Source organism: Labrus mixtus, chromosome 5 (assembly GCF_963584025.1).
Source record: "Labrus mixtus chromosome 5, fLabMix1.1, whole genome shotgun sequence".
Taxonomy (NCBI): Eukaryota; Metazoa; Chordata; class Actinopteri; order Labriformes; family Labridae; genus Labrus; species Labrus mixtus.
In genome coordinates this window covers 390,942-410,687 of record NC_083616.1, presented here as the reverse complement: position 1 = coordinate 410,687, position 19,746 = coordinate 390,942, and the positions used below count along the sequence as shown (strand labels likewise).

Sequence of the window (19,746 nt, the reverse complement as noted above, 5' to 3'; positions counted from 1 at the left end):
ATTGGACCAGAGGTGGTCAGGTCAACTCGGTACTGTATCAGTCATTGTTAATAGTTACGATGCTGCGGTCCAGTTCCTCACGGAGATGACAGCAGTGGCCTTCACACAGAACTGAGCGCCGAGGCAGCAGGGCTCCAAAAAGCACTGCAGGAGTCCAACTTCAGATTTACTGCAGTTATGGTCCACAAAGTCCTCACCCCTTCTTCACCCTCCTATCAAAGTGTTGGTGGACTAACAAACAGAACTCTACACTGCAGTTAAAGTTGAGAAAGGTGTGTTGGATTGCGTGGAGAGGCTGAGAAGTGACTCCAGGCCATTGGGGCATGGTGTGCCACTGGTGGCCCACCTGACGCATCTGAATCAGCAGCTAAGAGAGTATGCCAAGTCCCTACAAACCTAAAACAGTAGGTGGTGGGCAGTACTGTAGGCCAGCAGCAGGACATCGGAGTCTAGACCGAGTGCCAGCGGCTCTTTTTCAGCACCCTGGACAGTGTCATTGGGGAGATGAACAGGAGGTTTAGTGAATGGAAGGGCTGGTCGAGGCTCTCAGGCAGTCCTCACTTTTTGGATGAAAGGTGAAGCCACTGCTTGAGTGGAATCTGAGTTTGCTGTATCTTGCAATTTTTTACAGTCTTAAAATGCTCGCTCTACTGGGGACCTCTGCTGACCTCCTGCAGCACTCACCTGCTATGTCAACTGTGCTTACTGCACTGAAACAAGGAATGACTTTTGGGGTATCCTCTGCGAGTTAGCATGCTGCACACGAGAAAAATCCAGCTGCCGTTTGAAGCGGATCTTACGAAGCAGCAGACACCGACAAACATGAACTCACCACTCAGATTGGTTTCTTAGCGTGCATGCTTTTAATTGTTGTGAATAAAACTTTGGGTCCTAATTCAAACCCCCCAACATTGTATCATTTGTGACGACCCCTCCACACCAATAGGTATTCCTGTGCTGGTTGTTTGTTTTCTGTTACAACCCGGCTGCAACAAAAATAGGAGTGGAAGACGAGGTATACCAAAATAACACATTCACACATTCCACAGACGGAAGTGAAACTAAAGGGAATCGACTGTGAAGAGGGAGAGAGAGAAGTCGCTGCAAGCTCCAGATGTGCCAGTCGCTGCTGATTCTGACACGTTCAAATATTATTTAGCGATCTGCTTGTTGGCGCTTTGGTTATTAAATGCATTCAGTTTTGAAACACTGGCCTCATCATTTATTTGTTAAGCCTTTTTGGGGCTTCATGAAAATAAAAAGGCCCCCTCAAGTCATTTCATCCTGGCTCCAGGCCTGAGGACAGCTAACATTAACCGACATCGATCATATTTTAAATTATTTAATACGTTTTTAAAGATTAAGAGTTCTCCTCTTACACCCAACTGTAGTGTTGTAGTACTTGGAAATCGGCCTTGGTCTCGAGACCACTTTTTGAAGGTCTCGTCTTAGAATCGAACTCATTGTTACTCTGTCTTGTCTCGGATTCAGACTGGGCGGACTCCAGATTTTAAATAAAGACCACCACTGATTGGCTATTTTCTCATGTCATATCTGTGATTGTGATTTTTATCCCCGGTTACGGCTGCAACCTTCACAGTGATACGGTGATTGACACGCCCCCTACATGATGATGACATGATTTTTCAGTGATATTTAGGGTCTTGGTCTTGTCTTGCTCTCGCCCTGCCTTGGTTTTGGTCTTGCCTAGCCTTGATCCCTAAAAGTCTACCCTACTGCATCCTTATTCTTACACTGAGGACAAGTCTCGCCGCAGAAAGCGCATACACACATTTTAAAATGTCCATTTTAACAGAAGAAACAAACATCATATCAATAAAACATCCACCAGTCCATCAAGGGCACGAAGCAGGACCAGCTTTCAAACCCTTTCTTGAGCTCAGGCTGTTATTTCAGTGACAGGAGGTGACAAGTATTGACCTGAGTGTTTTTTTATTTATTCAGAGGTGACATGGTTCAAAGGCAGCGTTTCAAAATGATCTAAATGTTAAATTGACTCTGACAGATGTGGATAGTAATAGAGGTAACATTGCTTTCTTATCACAAAATGAAATGAGATCCTTCATGTAAAACAACCACACATCACAGACACTTCAGATCAATCTAATGACATTCAACAAAGATTTGAAAATCGCTTCAAAGACTTCGTCCAAGGAACTTCGTTAATTCCTTTAAGGCTGACCTTACTTAGTGAAGTAGTCTTGCAGTGGCAAGACTCTAGTCGCAATATATCTGCCAAAATTGATTATACTGAGAATTACTCGAGACGAAACAACATCATCATAGATGGCATTGATGAATCTCTAAGTGTATTTATGAATTCTCTTTTGTCACATCTGTCTCTCTCTCGGGCGGTTTGATTTTATTTTGTGCTACGAAAAAACACAATCGCACATTTAATGTGCAGAACATGAAACACAGACGGACCCAGAGAAGAATGTCACAGGACAGAAAAGGTTTCCTATATGTTCCCTCAGGGGACAAATGATACGAGGAAAAGGAAGTGGAAATTGGAAAAAGGAGTTGAAAGAGGCGAGGAGAAGGACTGGTTGGTATGCTGTACAGAAAGTCTTCTTTCTGGTTTGGACCAGGTTTCACTGGCCTGCTCCAGCCCCCCCAGCCAAACACTGTTTGTGCGCGTTCACTGAACTGTCTCCATGTTCAATCTTAACTCGTGGACTATACGACATCATGAATGCTGATTCGGCTTCTCAGGGCATGCACGTTCTTCAAACTGCTTCAGTTTGGCTTCTCTTGTCTGTAGTCATTAGTTTCTCTGATGTCTTAGTCTGAACAGACAGTGATATATAAGTCATTGATAGCTGCTAGGTTTTCCTCTATTGATGTTCATTGACTGGAGGAAGGGCCTTCGTTATAAAGATATAAATCTCTGTTTTCTCAACAGAATCAATACAACATTAAATAGTTAGATTTCACTTTTTCCAAAGAACTCTCCATAACACTCTCTATTGGTTTTGCTTTTGACAATATTAAATATATTTACATTTGTTAAAAAGAGAAATTCTGTTAAAAATACTGCATATGACACATGTTCACGCAGTGACGACGGGTCATTAGGGGAAAACGGGGCATAGCTCCACCTGTTGGCACCAGAAAGAACGCTGCAGACGAATACGATACACTTTATTGTCCCCTCAGGGACATTTGTCTTGGACTCACAGTTCTGCCAAATATTCAGCTGTTTCCACTCGAATCAATAAACACAGCAATAGAAAAACACATCCACATGTAAACAGAAAGACACATACCAATGCAAGTCAACTTATATCCCACAAGATCTACAAAAACACAGCATGAGAGAAGAGAATATAAAAAACATATAGGAACACCATGACGCAGCCTCACAAACAAACATTATTCAGAATTAGTTATCATCAACTGTTGCATATAATGATCCCTCATGATTTATTAGCTGTGATAAGCATTCTGCTCTCTTCTTTTTACTCAAAAGATGACAAGATGAGACTCACAGTGCCATAGCTCCAGTAAAATGTTATGCATTCTTTCAGAGATGATTGGCTGTTGGTCTGTGACTATTAGCAACATCGTCAATAAGCAGGGAGGCTATGTAACGGTAGCTGGCTTGTGAAAATGAATGAAGAGGATTTCTTACTCAACCACAGGTTTGAAACCCTGAATTTACAGGAAGTTGGTGTTAAAGCGCCTTGGCGCCCGCCAACAGGAGGATACTGTCATCACTCAATCTAGGATAGGATAGTACTTTATTGATCTCCGAGGGGAAATTCGGGCGTTACAGCAGTACAGTCAAGTGAGCTCAAAAATACACATTAAACAGAATAGATGAGATAAATAAAAATAAAAATAAAAACATGGGGTATATACAGTACAAAATGAATGATGAAGTTAACTGGGGGAATTGAGAATTGAGATAGTATTTGCATAGAATGACAAGATAAAATGACAAGTGATGATTAAAGTGACTCGGTATGATAAATAGCAGCAAGTAATGTAAACAGCAGAGAAGAGAGGCAGTGTTGTACCACAGTAATGCAGAGTGCAGTTATATAATATAATGTAGTATAATATAATATAATATAGTGCAATATGAACAATATAGTGTAATATAATGAAAATGTTATATAATATAGACTAGTATAATAATATAATAAAAATATATAGAATGTACAGTATATATGTATATATTGATGCTAAATAATAATAATAATAATACAATAATACAATGATAATAATGAAGCAGGTCATGTGGGTAGTGTTTTATGGGGGTGAAGTTTAGTGTCAAGGACACACTGTTATTGTTGTCATAGGCTGCTGTTGTACAGTCTTATGGCAGTGGGCACAAAGGAGCGTCTGAAGCGCTCTGTTTTGCACCTGGGGGGGATGAGGCGTTGGCTGAAGGAGCTGCCCATCTGCCACAGCTCACCATGTAGAGGGTGAGAGGAGTTATCCAGGATGGATAAGATTTTGTCCTTCATCCTCCTCTCACCCACTGTCTCCAAAGTGTCCAGATCAAGACCCACTACAGAGCGGGCCTTCCTCACCAGCTTGTTCAGCCTGTTTGCCTCACCAGTCTTGATGCCACCCCACCAGCACGCCACAGCAAAGAAGAGGGTGCTGGCCACCACAGACTGGTAGAAGGTCTTCAGGAGTCTGTTGCAGACACTGAACGATCTGAGTCTCCTCAGGAAGAACATCCTGCTCTGTCCCTTCCTGAAGAGGGTGTCAGCATTGTGAGACCAGTCCAGTTTATTGTTGATGTGGACCCCAAGGTACTTGTATGAGTCCACCCTCTCCACCTCCTCCCCCTGGATGATGACTGGGGCAGGGGGCCTCTTCTTCTTCCGGTAGTCCACTACCACCTCCTTGTTTTGCTGATGTTGAGCTTCAGGTGGTTGCTTTCGCACCATGTGACGAAGCTCTCTAACAGTCCTCTGTACTCCTTCTCGTCGTCATCAGTGATGCACCCAACAATGCAGGAGTCGTCGGAAAACTTTTGGAGGTGGCAGGAACTAGAGTTAAACCTGAAGTCTGATGTGAAGAGAGTGAAGAGAAAAAGCGCCAGAACAGTTCCAGCACCAGAACAGTTCCAACACACTCCTGTGTTGCCCGTCACTACATCAGAGACACAGCCGTCGACTCTGACATACTGTGGCCGGCCCGTGAGGTAGTTAAAAATCCAAGCTGTGGTGTCAGGGTGCAGCTGCATATCCAGCAGTTTGTCCCTCAGGAGGCAGGGCTGGATGGTATTGAAAGCACTGGAGAAGTCAAAGAACATGACTCTCACAGTGCTTCCCTTCGTCTCCAGGTGTGACAGGGCTTTGTGGGTCAGGAAGATGATAGCATCCTCCACACCAATGTGCCTCTGATATGAAAACTGCAACGGATCCTGGAAAGCAGTGAGCAGGGTCCTCAGGTGCTGGAGAACCAGCCTCTCAAATGTCTTCATGACATGTGACGTGAATTCCACAGGTCTGTAGTCATTGAGAGCGCTGGGACAACCTTTCTTTGGAATTGGGACGATGCAGGAGGTCTTCCACAGGTCAGGCACCATCATCAGCCTCAGGGAGAGGTTGAAGAGGTGCTGAAAGACTCCTGCAAGCTGCCCAGCACACACCTTGAGGATCCTGGGACTGATGTTGTCTGGTCCACTGGCTTTTCTGATGTGGAGTCTGGAGAGTTCTCTTTGTACCTGGCTGGTAGTAAGAGTGAGAGTGGGACAGTGAGCGGGGGAGGGGTGTGGAGAACTGTCTATTGTCATGCAGGTACCTGAAGGGAGGGAGCTGGGGGGTGAGGGGGGGCTGTCCTTTGAAGCTGCTGATGAGGGGCTGAGAGAGGGGGGGGAGGTGGTCAGGACCTTGATGGGAGGAAGAGCAGAGTCTCCAGCAGAGGTGTGAATGGGGGCTGAGATGGTGAGGGGAGACATAGACCCACTATTTGAGCTCACTGGGTTGGGGGATGTGTCAAACCAGTTCCCAGTCTGTGACATTGAAGCACTCCTGCAGGGCCTCCTCTGTATCCTTAGACCAAACCTTCAAAGTCCTTGTGTTGGCCCCCTGCTGCTTCACCAGGGGCCTGTAGGTGGTCTCAAGGTGGATGAGGTTGTGGTCTGATTCCCCAAGAGGGGGGAGGGAAGAAGAGCTGTATGCTCCCTTCACGTTGGCATACAGGAGGTCCAGGGTTTTATTCCCTCTTGTAGCACAGTGCACATACTGTTTAAAGTTCGTCAGGACAGGGGAGAGAGACATGATTAAAGTCCCCGCTGATCAGTATGAGGGCGCTGGGATGCTGGGTTTGTAGTCCCGCTTTGTTGGCTTTGAGTGACCTGACGTTCCCCATGATGACCGACGGTAGAAAGGGTTTAAATTTCCTGTCTCTCGAGATCCGCTCCCTGACTTTAGCGCCAGCTTTCTTCCCCCGGCGGACACCTCTCCATAACTCCTCAGGGATGCGTGTAGGAGGAACACCGGCTCCATGCCTGAAGCTCAGTAGTTCCTCACAAGTGTACGTGATCATTCCAACAGTAGAAAAAAAAAGTCCCGAAAGAAACATGAGTAATACCGCAACTAAAACGCTGCAGTAGTGTCCAACAATAAAAACCGAAACAGTACAAAAATACTTAATGAAAGCAAGAAAATAGACGAAATAAAGAAAAAAGGTCGTTGCACATGTTGAAGCGCTCACAGGCGCTCAGCAACATAACAGCATAACGTATCCTTCAAGTCATCGACAAGCTCGCCTATAGAAAAGACCGCCGTGTCACTTTTCTCTTCAAGTGAGCCCTCAGCTTTAGTGATAAAAACATGTTTAATCAACCTGTGTTGTAGAGCTGTGATGTAGTGACTGATATAGACTGTGATATGTCAGTGTTGTTGTTGTTAGCTAACACCAGATGATAACAACACTAGGTGAGAGTTTCCTGACAACACCTCCACATAGAGAACCTACATACCATCGGTGTGATTGATTTAATTACACAAAAAGATGACTAAGCTGCTAATGAACTCAACAGTTACAGCTTAGACATCCCTGTTGATGCACATAGCAGCCATATTGGATCTGAACTCGGGCTACTGAAGATTCTCAGAGTTTCCAAGTGAGAATTCTGACTTCAGGGGGCGTTCCTGATGATATATCAGACCAGTGTAGCCGTTATCAGCAGTCACGTTTACAACTCTCTTCCAGCAGGACTCAGGACTGTGGATTAACATCTGGGTTTATTTTACCAAGAAACAAAGGAACTGATCAATGATTTAAGTCTCCCTCTCAGACAGGCTCTGGAAGACAGGATATTATTAACTTTTACAACACCTTGAATAAACAACCGAGCGGAAACAGAACACTCTGCTATCTACGAATTGACCCCAAAGACATGAACTGTGACCAAAACCAGTCTCTGCAAAGTCGTAAAATTGACCATCTGTTGAAGGACTGCTGAAGAACTGAATTAAACCACAGCTTTCAATTCTGCATCAAATGAACATTTATGTCTTTCTTCATCTAGATATTTGTAATTGTCACATTGAATGTATTATAATCATCTTTTTAAACTCAAAATCTGATCTTCAGAACAGGAATAAGAGTTATATTATGTTTAATAGGAATTTGACGTGGAGCACTATTGCCATCTAGTGTTAGAATATCCATGAATACGTAACCTTCATAATTATACATTTAGACGTGTTATAAAGCATACTCTTTGATATTAGCTATAGAAGGTGTTATTTAAAGACACCAACTTCTTTTCCTACTTTATTAATATGTCTTATTAAGAATGTTGACTGTATAACATGGTTTTGTTCACCTACAGGCTGGGATTAACTGAGGATGTTCCCAGATGGTGTGATTTTCATCTCAACATGAATCTGATAGAAATGTTTGTCTAAATATATGACGTGAACCTACATCAACGTGGATCTGATAGAAATAATATCAAATGAATGTATGGTGACGTATATATGTTTAGATTCTTATTCTTAATCTTATTGAGTAAACTCGGTTTAGTTTAAACAATTGTCCTCCAGTCAGAATGGGAGTCACCCGTGGGCGGCACCCCTCTTTGCCTGCAGACCCCCCTCTTCTCATCCAGGTGATAAGAGCTCACACTGAGCTCTGATCTTTGGTTCTTTTTAGTTTTGGTTTCTTGAAGTTTAGAGCTTCAGCTCTTGCTCTCTTCTCTTCGGACTTCGGTCCGAATCACTTCTTTTAAGTTTGTGCCGTAGAGACGAGTCTCTGCTGAACTTTCTTTTTCACGCACAATTTTTGGAACATCAATTCTTTCTGGCTCAAGCAAGGTTTTTGAACTTTCTTCTCCAAAGTCTATGCTCTTCAATTTTCAACGCCAATTCCTTAATTTGGATTCATCAAGATGGCCATCAGGTTAGTCTGAATTGGAAATCGACGTCTCAAAAGACTCTTTAATACTTTTCCTGTTGGATCCTCTTGGAGCTTCTGAGACAACGGCTGAACCGACGTACAATCTCCATCCCAGCTGCACACTCCGACCAAGGTGTCAAGGCATCTAATCTGGCCCGTGGACCTCTCTGGGCCTGAAAAGAACCGCTTGCCAGGGACTGAAACGCGGGACCAGCCAGCGGAGTTCAATTGAACACATCTCACAGTAAGACTGCTGGTGGCAAGGGGTGTTGGAAGATTAAGTCATGAGTCGTGTCTATTCAGAGCCCTCCTTTAAATCCAAATAGAATCCCAAAATTCCTTTATCAACATTTTCTTTTTGACCATTTTCTGTTTAAGTCATTCAAACAATACCGCGTCTTATCTCATTACTAAATATATAATGTCACCATACATTATAATTGCATTATCCTGATCATAATAATCATATTCTTTATCTGTTTCATCTATATATTATTGTTTACCCCTTTTTATATTCAATTTTACACATAAAATTCAGGACTTTGTCTGTGTGTTTTCTTGTTTAACATTTCCAGAACTTACTTCTTTCAAGATATGAAACTGACTGATTAATTAATTAACTTATACCATTAAAGTTATTTTCTTCCTTTAACAGGAAGTGGTGCCCTGAATTAAATCCGAGGTTAAATAAAGTAGTAGCTGTGCTCTTTAAAGCCTCTGTTAATGTTAATGTGTTGTCCTGTAGGTGGTGCAGGTGTAGCTGTACTCTTTAAAGGCTCTGTTAATGTTAATGTGTTGTCCTGTAGGTGGTGCAGGTGTAGCTGTACTCTTTAAAGCCTCTGTTAATGTTAATGTGTTGTCCTGTAGGTGGTGCAGGTGTAGCTGTACTCTTTAAAGGCTCTGTTAATGTTAATGTGTTGTCCTGTAGGTGGTGCAGGTGTAGCTGTGCTCTTTAAAGCCTCTGTTAATGTTAATGTGTTGTCCTGTAGGTGGTGCAGGTGTAGCTGTACTCTTTAAAGGCTCTGTTAATGTTAATGTGTTGTCCTGTAGGTGGTGCAGGTGTAGCTGTACTCTTTAAAGTCTCTGTTAATGTTAATGTGTTGTCCTGTAGTTGGTGCAGGTGTAACTGTACTCTTTAAAGGCTCTTTACATGTTAATGTGTTGTCCTGTAGGGAGGTGGTGCAGGTGTAGCTGTGCTCTTTAAAGTCTCTTTTCATGTTAATGTGTTGTCCTGTAGGGAGGTGGTGCAGGTGTAGCTGTACTCTTTAAAGCCTCAGCTAATGTTAATATGTTGTCCTGTAGGGAGGTGGTGCAGGTGTAGCTGTACTCTTTAAAGTCTCTGTTAATGTTAATGTGTTGTCCTGTAGGTGGTGCAGGTGTAGCTGTACTCTTTAAAGCCTCAGCTAATGTTAATGTGTTGTCCTGTAGGGAGGTGGTGCAGGTGTAGCTGTACTCTTTAAAGCCTCAGCTAATGTTAATGTGTTGTCCTGTAGGGAGGTGGTGCAGGTGTAGCTGTGCTCTTTAAAGTCTCTGTTAATGTTAATGTCTTGTCCTGTAGGTGGAGCAGGTGTAGCTGTGCTCTTTAAAGTCTCTGTTAATGTGTTGTCCTGTAGGGAGGTGGTGCAGGTGTAGCTGTGCTCTTTAAAGTCTCTGTTAATGTTAATGTGTTGTCCTGTAGGGAGGTGGTGCAGGTGTAGCTGTACTCTTTAAAGTCTCTGTTAATGTTAATGTGTTGTCCTGTAGGGAGGTGGTGCAGGTGTAGCTGTGCTCTTTAAAGTCTCTTTTCATGTTAATGTGTTGTCCTGTAGGGAGGTGGTGCAGGTGTAGCTGTACTCTTTAAAGTATCTGTTAATGTTAATGTGTTGTCCTGTAGGGAGGTGGTGCAGGTGTAGCTGTACTCTTTAAAGTCTCTGTTAATGTTAATGTGTTGTCCTGTAGGTGGTGCAGGTGTAGCTGTACTCTTTAAAGCCTCAGCTAATGTTAATGTATTGTCCTGTAGGTGGTGCAGGTGTAGCTGTACTCTTTAAAGTCTCTTTTCATGTTAATGTGTTGTCCTGTAGGGAGGTGGTGCAGGTGTAGCTGTGCTCTTTAAAGTCTCTTTTCATGTTAATGTGTTGTCCTGTAGGTGGTGCAGGTGTAGCTGTGCTCTTTAAAGCCTCAGCTAATGTTAATGTATTGTCCTGTAGGTGGTGCAGGTGTAGCTGTGCTCTTTAAAGTCTCTGTTAATGTTAATGTGTTGTCCTGTATGTGGTGCAGGTGTAGCTGTGCTCTTTAAAGTCTCTGTTAATGTTAATGTGTTGTCCTGTAGGTGGTGCAGGTGTAGCTGTGCTCTTTAAAGTCTCTGTTAATGTTAATGTGTTGTCCTGTAGGGAGGTGGTGCAGGTGTAGCTGTACTCTTTAAAGTCTCTGTTAATGTTAATGTGTTGTCCTGTAGGGAGGTGGTGCAGGTGTAGCTGTGCTCTTTAAAGTCTCTGTTAATGTTAATGTGTTGTCCTGTAAGGAGGTGGTGCAGGTGTCGCTGTGCTCTTTAAAGTCTCTGTTAATGTAAATGTGTTGTCCTGTAAGGAGGTGGTGCAGGTGTAGCTGTACTCTTAATGTTAAGAGTAGGCTGCTGCTCGTCCGGGCTCAGATAGATGGCTCTGTGCTCTGCTTTGTTAATGTTTATGCTCCTAATGTTGGAGCAGAGAGGGTCGCCTTTTACACCCTGCTCAAAAGTGAGCTGATGGCCTACCATCAGGACCAGATTATCATCGGGGGGAATTTTAACTGCACGTTAGACTTCACTGTAGATAGGATAGGAGAGGAACCTCACCCACGGTCATCCCACTCACTCAGCTCTGTCATCTCTCACTTCAATCTGTTGGACACATTCAGGGTCAAACGAAAGACCTCGAGGAAAACATTAAAGACATTGAGGAGGGGTTACATCGGAGTTCTGATCCCTCTAATGGTCCTAGGCTGCAGGAGAAGAAGATGGAGCTGAGCGCCTTCCTGCAGGAGAGGGTGAAGGGAGCCCTGGTCAGGTCACGTTTCCTCCAGCTGAAGGACATGGACGCCCCGAGCTCCTTCTTTTTTAATCTGGAGAAGCCGTGGGTTTCTACGCTGACCTCTTTGGTTCAGAAACCTGCGACATGGAGTGTCGGCGGGAGCTACTTGAGGGTCTTCCTCAGCTCAGCCCGGAGGAGCAAGCTGCCCTGGACTGTGAGCAGAGTTAACCACTGCTGTGGGTCAGATGGCATCGGGCAGAGCACCCGGGATTGACGGGCTATCTGCTGACTTTTATCAAAAGTTCTGGAACATTGTTGGAGCTGATCTTCATAGTGTGTGTTGTGCATGTGCACAGGATCTCTTGTCAGAGGGCAGTACTCTCCCTGCTGCCCAAGAAAGGAGACCTGGCTCTGCTTAAGAACTGGAGGCCGGTCGCTTTCCTCTGCGCAGACTATAAGATCCTGTCCAGGACTTTATCCAACAGACTGAAGGACTTCCTGGGAAGTAGGTTAGGTTGTCTAAGTGGAAACATCTGCTACCCCAGTTGTCATATAGGGGAAGAGTTCTGGTTGCTAATAACTTGGTCGCCTCGACTCTCTGGCATAGGCTCACTGCACTGACTCCACCGAAGGGTCTGATGGAAGACATCCAGAGGACCATCCTGGACTTCTTCTGGTCTGGTTGTCACTGGATCAGGGCAGCAACCCTCTACCTGCTGTTGGTTGAAAGTGGCCAGGGACTCATTGACATTTGGTCTCGAATTGCCTCTTTTAGACAGCACAAAGACTGCTTTACGACTGTGGTCCCAGCTGGATGGACACGGCTCGCCTGCTGCTTCAGAAAGCTGGAAGCTGGGGGTATGATCGACAGCTCTTTCTGCTGAGGTCTGAGGAGATGGACCTTAGTGGACTGACCTCTTTCTACAGCTCCGTACTGCAGGCTTGGAGGACCTTACAGATGTCTCGGGTCACAGTCGAGACTCCAGGCATGTGGCTGTTTGAGGAGCGGCTGTTCTTTAATTCCTCACACCCTGCAGTCTGCCAGTTTGAGGGTCAGTCTGCACCAAACTGGGGCATCTGATGAGGCTGATGTCTTTACCTGTGGCCACTTTTAGACAGAGGACCAACATCATGTCAGTCAGACTGGTCCACAGAGTCCTGGAGGAGGTCTGTGCTGCATTGTCACACCGGCAGAGGACTTTTGTTAGGAGCCGGACTCTGTGTGAGTAGTGGGCTGAGGGGGGAGAGTACAGCTTCCCCTCTTTGTCTGTCTCCCCTGCTGTTGGGGACTGGCAGGAGGGGGGAGGTCAGCTGCTGTCCCTCATAACCATTCACCTGGAGAACTTTCAGGAGGTGGAGAAAAAGACCATATACCAGGTGTGTGTGAAGGTCCTGAACGTCCGGTCTCTATCGGGAGTCAGGGAGTCGAGGTGGACTGAGTTCTTTGGCCCAGAGGCTTCCCCGAAAGGCTGCTGGCGACCCCTGTACAAGCTGCCCGTTGAAAAACGGACAGCTGACCTACAGTGGAGGGTGGTACATGGAGCTATAGCTACAAACAGATACACATTGATCCTCGGGTGGGAGAGCAGTGTGGGTTTTGTCCTGAGCCTGAAACCCTCACACATTTATTTGTTGAGTGTTCACGTCTCACTCCTCTTTGAGATGTAAAAAAAATGGTTCCAGGAAAACAACAAATGTCTGCATTATTATAAAAACCTTTCCCCCTCTATTTAAATAATGATTTCACTATTTAAATGTGTCTTTATTGGTTTATTTTACTTTACTGTATATTACTGTCTTTCATTTGATCTTTCCTTTATGTACTGTATGTTATTTTATGTTTTACTTGATTTACATTGTGATATTGTTTTTTTTTTTTTTTTACCTGACTGCATTACTCTTCTTGAATAAAGCTAAACAAAAAAAAAAACCGGGTGGATGTGGCCGGTTCGGGAAACATAAATGACGTCACTTCCATACTGAATGAATCAGACGAAGTAGGAACAAATATCTGCCTACTGAACAGTATATAGATAGATAGAAAAGTGTTCCTTCCCTCTTGTTCATTGTTACATTTTCCCCTTGTCAGATACTCGTGTGTCCTGTGTTTTTCCTCCTTGTTTCCCCTTTTGGATTTTTTATTTAGTATGTTTTTTTTTGTCTTTCACCTTGCTTTTGGTAAATAAATCTTTGTGTTAGTTCTGCACCTCCTCTTTGTTTTTCCTCAAACCCTGACAGTTAGACCGCTTCAGATCATAAGGTATCACATGGAGTAAAGACGCCCCCTTCCTATTTTCATACAGTATATTGGTTAAGCTCCAGTCGTTCTCATTCATCCTTTTTGCACACTCATTCACGTTTCAGCTGTCATTCTCGAGCTGTTTTAGAGTAATCAGCTGTCTCATCTAACCTTTGGCATGCCGTTCCTCCCTCATAATCAGCCTATCATCTTTCTGCTCCTCTTTTAAATATGATTCTTTCTCTGCCTTTAGTTCCTTCATGCTGATGAAGGAACCCCCTCCCCATCACCCGCCAGTCTTCACAGAATCATCATCCATCAAATCTTCAACAATCAGCTTTTTCATTTCTTAATCTTAATCTCTCTCCTGATTGAAATAAATTACAGAACTCACACATATTTATGCTCCATGATTAGAAGTCATGACTAAGTGTACAATGAAAGTTCTTATCTTTCTGGCACACGACTTAATCCAGATGTGTGTGACTTTTTGGTTGAAACATTGTGTTGTGGATGTCAGACTAAATGATTAAAGGTTGAACTCTATATCATTAGAGCAAAAATAAGTTTAAAAAAAGGAAACTAAACAAAGCAAAATGCTGAAACGCATCTTTTTTAAATTTAGAAACACAGCCTGTGTCTCATGAAAGGTTACAACAAAGATCCTTTCAGGAGGTTTTTATTCTAAAGGTTTGGCTTTAGGATCTCCTGGATGTGATCTCGGTATTATCTGTTAACTGATCACTTTGCTTTTCATTTTCCACCACACTAAAACATTTAATAAAACAATGACTTTGTTAGGATTTCAGAAAACTGGATCAAATGAATCTTCAATTCAATCGTGGATTAATATAAGTGATAAAAAGTGTTTCTTTAGATTCATCTTTGTTTCATGAATGAAGAATATAAGAGGTGTTGTCAGCTCTTCTACACACAGGGAGACAGCGTGTTTACCTGTCCAGGGCGATGGCAGTCATAGAGTAGATGCTGGCAAAGACTGCCGCGATGGGAAAGAAATTGTGGAAGCGGCAGTAGACCAGTCCGAAGTACCACTCGTTGTGCACGGCGTAGGTGAAGTTGATCACCGTGTTGAAGGCGGACATGGATGCTTCGGCGAACGCCAGGTTCAGCAGGAAATAGTTGGTCACAGTCCTCATGCGTTTATGCGCCATGATAATCCAAATCACTATGATGTTACCCATCACGGACACGATCACTATGCAACTGTACGCGATTGCCCAAATAGCGATCCTCCAGACCGGCTGCACGAACTGGTTCCGGTGCTCGGTCCCGTTTGTGCCGTTGGAGTCGGTGGTCAAACGTGGTATGTCGGTGGTGTTGAATAAAGGATCCATCCTGCTGTCACAGTCCAGTGTCACACCACTGGATAGAAGCTAAAACCAACTCATTACGCTTCAGAGTAAAAAGCTCGCGGTGCCACATGCAAGGAGGACAATCCAAAGAGAACTAATTCTCCACTGCGCGCTCAGCTCGGTGCACAGTCTTGGAAATGTGAAATTCTGGCATTCGGTATTTGTATTAATATTCAGTAAACAAGCTCTCGCCCCTGAGTGAAAACGGAAACTTTACGCTCGGTATCAGAACAAGTGTGTGATATTCTCTTCCAAGTCCTCGGCTCCCTGCTCTCTCTCTCTCTCTCTCTCTCTCTCTCTCTCTCTCTCTCTCTCTCTCTCTCTGGCTCCGTGTGCGCCTCCTGCCAATCTGCTCAAACTGAGCGGCTGCTCACCAACTTCTGGAACATGCCGCCTCGCGCGCACTCGCCCAAAACACCAATTGGTCTCTGTGGTTATGATTATGAATGAGCTCAAGTAAGTCATCCATCCCCATTCAACTCAGAGAAGAACACGTGCCCATCTTATAATAATGAGAAGAAAAAAAACCTCATTCGGTTTGTGCAGTAAAAGCAACTTTGATATCATGACGTCATTCATCTTGAATAACTAAGTTAGATCTCCGATTGGACGGATGATGACGTGTTACTCTGTTGGATGACACGTTGTTTGAATACACCTGGCTCCACTCTCTGTCCTCTCTAATGGACTCTGCTCAGGACTGCATTCAGAGATCAGAGATCCACTGCAGTACGGGAACCTGCCTCTGGGGGCTTTGTTACACATTTACACTTTAAATCTGTATCCTAATAACAGCACTCTCCTGTACCTGTTACTTTAATAATTACATGATGATGCCTTTATGTTTGGGGGGGAATAAAAGGATTGGATCAGATTCTTACTGTAAATTGTGAAACGTGTGATAGCAGGAAGCAGATGAAGCCTTCTCAGTGTCTCAACAACAGGATCATTGTTTGGTTATATTGTTCAGAAGGGGTCAGAATGCTCCAGCAACACTTGTAGTAAGAAGATCAACTTTATTAACAATTTAGACCGACGCATTTTGGCTCGTGGTGTTCATCAGGGTCATCCTGACGAGCCGAAATGCATCGGTCTAAATTGTTAATAAAGTTGATCTTCTTACTACAAGTGTTGCTGGAGCATTCTGACTCCTTCTAAGCCTTTCATTCTTCATGCACCTTGTCAGTTGGTGAAGTTTGTGCCAGAAAATCCTCTTTTTCTCTGGTTATATTGTTCAGTCAGGTGTTTTACCCTTTGAAGAAGTCTCTCGTCTGTCCAGCACCATGCGTTAGATATTTAATCAGGCCCCCCCCCCCTCCTGGCTCAAAGGTTCATGTCTGTATTGGCAGCACATTCAGGATGATGGAGCACATCAACCTCCAGGCCATTAAACTTCTGATTACAGTGACAGACTGGAGAGGTCAGTTTGATCCTTAATACGTCACTGTTCAGTGTCATCACTTTGTTTGGTTGATATATTTGATTAAAACCACTAAATGAACTTAAAGTCATGCTGGTGTCCTGTCTCTAAAGATGATCTGTCAGCTGTGCTCCAGACATCTTTAACTACCAGAGGATGACCTTCCTTTGTTTTTTCCTCATCACATTACTTTTCTCTGACAGATTATTCAAGTTTTTAAGTATCGACAGCCAGCTCTCAACATGTATAAAGGCTTCAATCTGGTGCTGATAGACCTGTTTCACTTCTTAATGACTTTCCTTTTGGCTCCAGTTTCACTCTTGATGTTTCTGTTTTTAATCAAGATGTCTCAGCAACTTTACTATGAATTTTCAATAAACTTAACCGTTTCCTAATTCATCTCTCAGTAGGAGCTTTAAACATGTTAGATCAATTTTAGCACCAATTCATCTAATTTGGATTTTAACTTTGTGACATTTCTATCATCATGCTGACATTATTTAGATTGTGGTTCACATTTCAAATTAAGATTGTAAACTTTAAACTCTGAAATACTTCTGTGTGTTCGCTGTTTTATAACGAGCACGCTGCGAGGGTAGCATGAACGGGGGGGGGGGGGGGGGGTGATATCACAGGTGCTTCATCTGTTATAACCTGTTCACCATCCACAACCTATCGTCTTCCAAATGTTTCAATCTGGATTTGCTTCAGTGTAAATACCTAATAGCCTTTTATGTTTCTGATCTGGATTTACCTCTTCTCATGAGCATCAAACACAGAATTCACTTGAGGCTGATGATGAAGTTATTAGTTATCGAGTTATGTTTACCAGAGTATTGGACATGTGTTTCGTCCTGAAATGTATCATGAAGGAACAATCAAAGAAAATGTTTTTTAAGACATTTTGCTTTAAATTACAAATGTGTACAATGTGCTTTAAAGTACATAAACGTGTGAGTGTCATACTGTCCCAAACTTTAAAGAGGACTGTACCTAAACTATTTGTACATTTGTGAATCAGCCGTTTTGCAGTTACTATAGCAGACCGTTTTGGTGAAGAGGGATCTGAGCCTGAAGCTCATTTACATTCAGATCCTCACCTGTGGTCTGAGCTCAGGTTGTGACCAAAAGCATCACAGATAAAAGAAAGTGAAATGAGTCTTCTGTGGAGGATGGCCAGGCTCAGGACTAGAGCTGCTTCCTCAACATGTTTCAGCCAGTTGAGGTGGTCCAGCATCTGATCAGGATGACTCCTGAAGGAAGCTTTCTGGACACGTCCATCTTGGTGGAGACCTGGGGGGTGGGTCGAGAGCTTGGTGTGAAAGGTTTATTAATCCCATCTAGCCTGCTGATGCCTCAGAACCCCCCAGGAGCAGCTGGACATTGTTGCTATGGAGAGAAATGTCTGAGTCAACTAGCTAACAACCATTTGATGGTTGACCACAGATAGCAGCTATCCCCAACATTATCAGGCATTGTTTCTTTCTGTACTATGACTTTTTTACCTATTTTTTGTTTTAATCTACAATTCACTTATCAGACTCTTTTATCCAAAGTAATGTACATCAGAGAGTAAGTACAACACAATCAAGGATCTAGAAAAAAGGGAACAATGTGAGTAAGAGCAAACGATCAGCTTTGAGTCTGATTGGACACACAGGTGCTGACAGGAAGTGACCAGAGGCAAAGCACAACATTGAGGGCAGTTCTTGAGAGCTCTAATCAGTATAGAAAGCATCTTATAAGTTGTCGTTATCAAACAAAAACCATTGTCATTACCATCATCATCATCAATAATATGGAGACCATCATCATTAAGTTAGTAGGTATTCATGAAAGAGCTGGGTCTTTAGCTTTTTCTTAAAGGTGCAGAGGGACTCTGCAGATCGAATGGATTTTGGTTGTTCGTTCCACCACCGGGGGGCGACAGAGGAGAAGAGTCTAGTCAGAGACTTAGGACCCTGTTGTGAAGGTTGGATCAGGCGCCTTTCATTTACCATCTAAATAATTTATTTTTTACCCTTCATTTTAACTAGATGTTAAGTATCTCCTTACAGAATCAACACACCACTTCTCCTACCAGATTTATTCAACATGGTCAGAGAAACCAACCGTTAATTTTCATGACAGGGTTGCAGCAGTATGAGTAGGGATCATCAACCCAAACTTTTAATATTCCTTTAGTGGAGGTTTAATCTACAATTTCTCTATCCAGTGGTATACTTCCATAACTGTCCCAAAGTAGAATGAAAAGAAAATGGCCACAATTACACGATCTGTAGCATACTTTAAAGTAGTGTGAGACCAAGGCATCTCCGAGACCAGAGTGCTCCGAGACCGAGTCAAGACCAAGACCAAGGCAGGTCGAGACTGAGACAAGACCAAGACCAAGACCAAGACCAAGACCAAGGCAGGTCCAGACTGAGACAAGACCCTAAATATCACTGACTAATCCTGATCCTGTGTTTAGGGGGCGTGTCACTCACTTAGACCGTAACACAGGGACGGTTGCAGCCGTAACCGGGGGATAAAAATCAAACTTTAAAAGAATTGAAGTTACTTTTAGAAAGAGACCGGTCTTGATTCAAAATCCAAAGTCCGCCCGGTCTGAGACCGAGACAAGACTGAGTAACAATGCTTTCGATTCTGAGACGAGGTCTCGAGCCCGGTCTTGATTTGGAGTACTACAACACTGCCCGATGATATAATCCAGCCTAATCAGCATGTGCCAGAGTGTTTTTATAAAGTGTTAAACTACTTTTCCATTTAGTCTTGATGATATTTAAATCAGTGTGTTATTCTCCACCTGTGGAGTCAAACTCAAGAACTGTGTTTGGACCTAAATGCTAAGCTAAGCTAAACCCTAAGCTAAGACAGCTGGACCAGAACCAGGTAAGCACTCAGAAGTACTAAATCCAGTTTGGAGCAGGCAGGTGATAAATTGGGCCACAGGGACTTGGGGAGCCAGCATGTAAGTGTCCACATGATGCACACGTTGAGAGTCTTTCAGCCTCAGGGACTCACAGGTAGAGGCAGAGCACATTTCCTATCCTCCATTTCCTTATTTCTACATCAGCCCAGGTTTTTCAACCTGGAAACACTGTGGAAAGAAAGGCTTCCCTTTTGTCCTTTCATAACCTCATGTCCAGGAGAATCAAGACTCCATTTATATTGATGATATGTTAAAAATCCTATAGGCGCTGGTCCGAGCCTGAGGCAGTCCTAACTAAAACATTTATCAAAAATGAAAGTTTCAGTTCTGCTCTTAAAGGTGGAGAGAGTGCCTGACTCCCAGACTCTGACTTAGATTATAATATGAGGTTCTTAGATAAC

The 19,746-nt window shown here is 43.5% G+C and overlaps 1 protein-coding gene across 1 annotated transcript in view; it reads right to left on the bottom strand.

The window, feature by feature from the left end:
* tacr1a (tachykinin receptor 1a) overlaps positions 1 to 15,296 on the bottom strand; it is a 62,666-nt gene extending 47,370 nt beyond the window's left edge. The window contains exon 1 of the mRNA XM_061037189.1: positions 14,575 to 15,296. Coding sequence (XP_060893172.1) covers positions 14,575 to 14,975 — 401 coding nt within the window. The 5' untranslated portion in view covers positions 14,976 to 15,296. The remainder of the gene's footprint in view (positions 1 to 14,574) is intronic.
* Between the last annotated feature and the right edge of the window lie 4,450 nt (positions 15,297 to 19,746).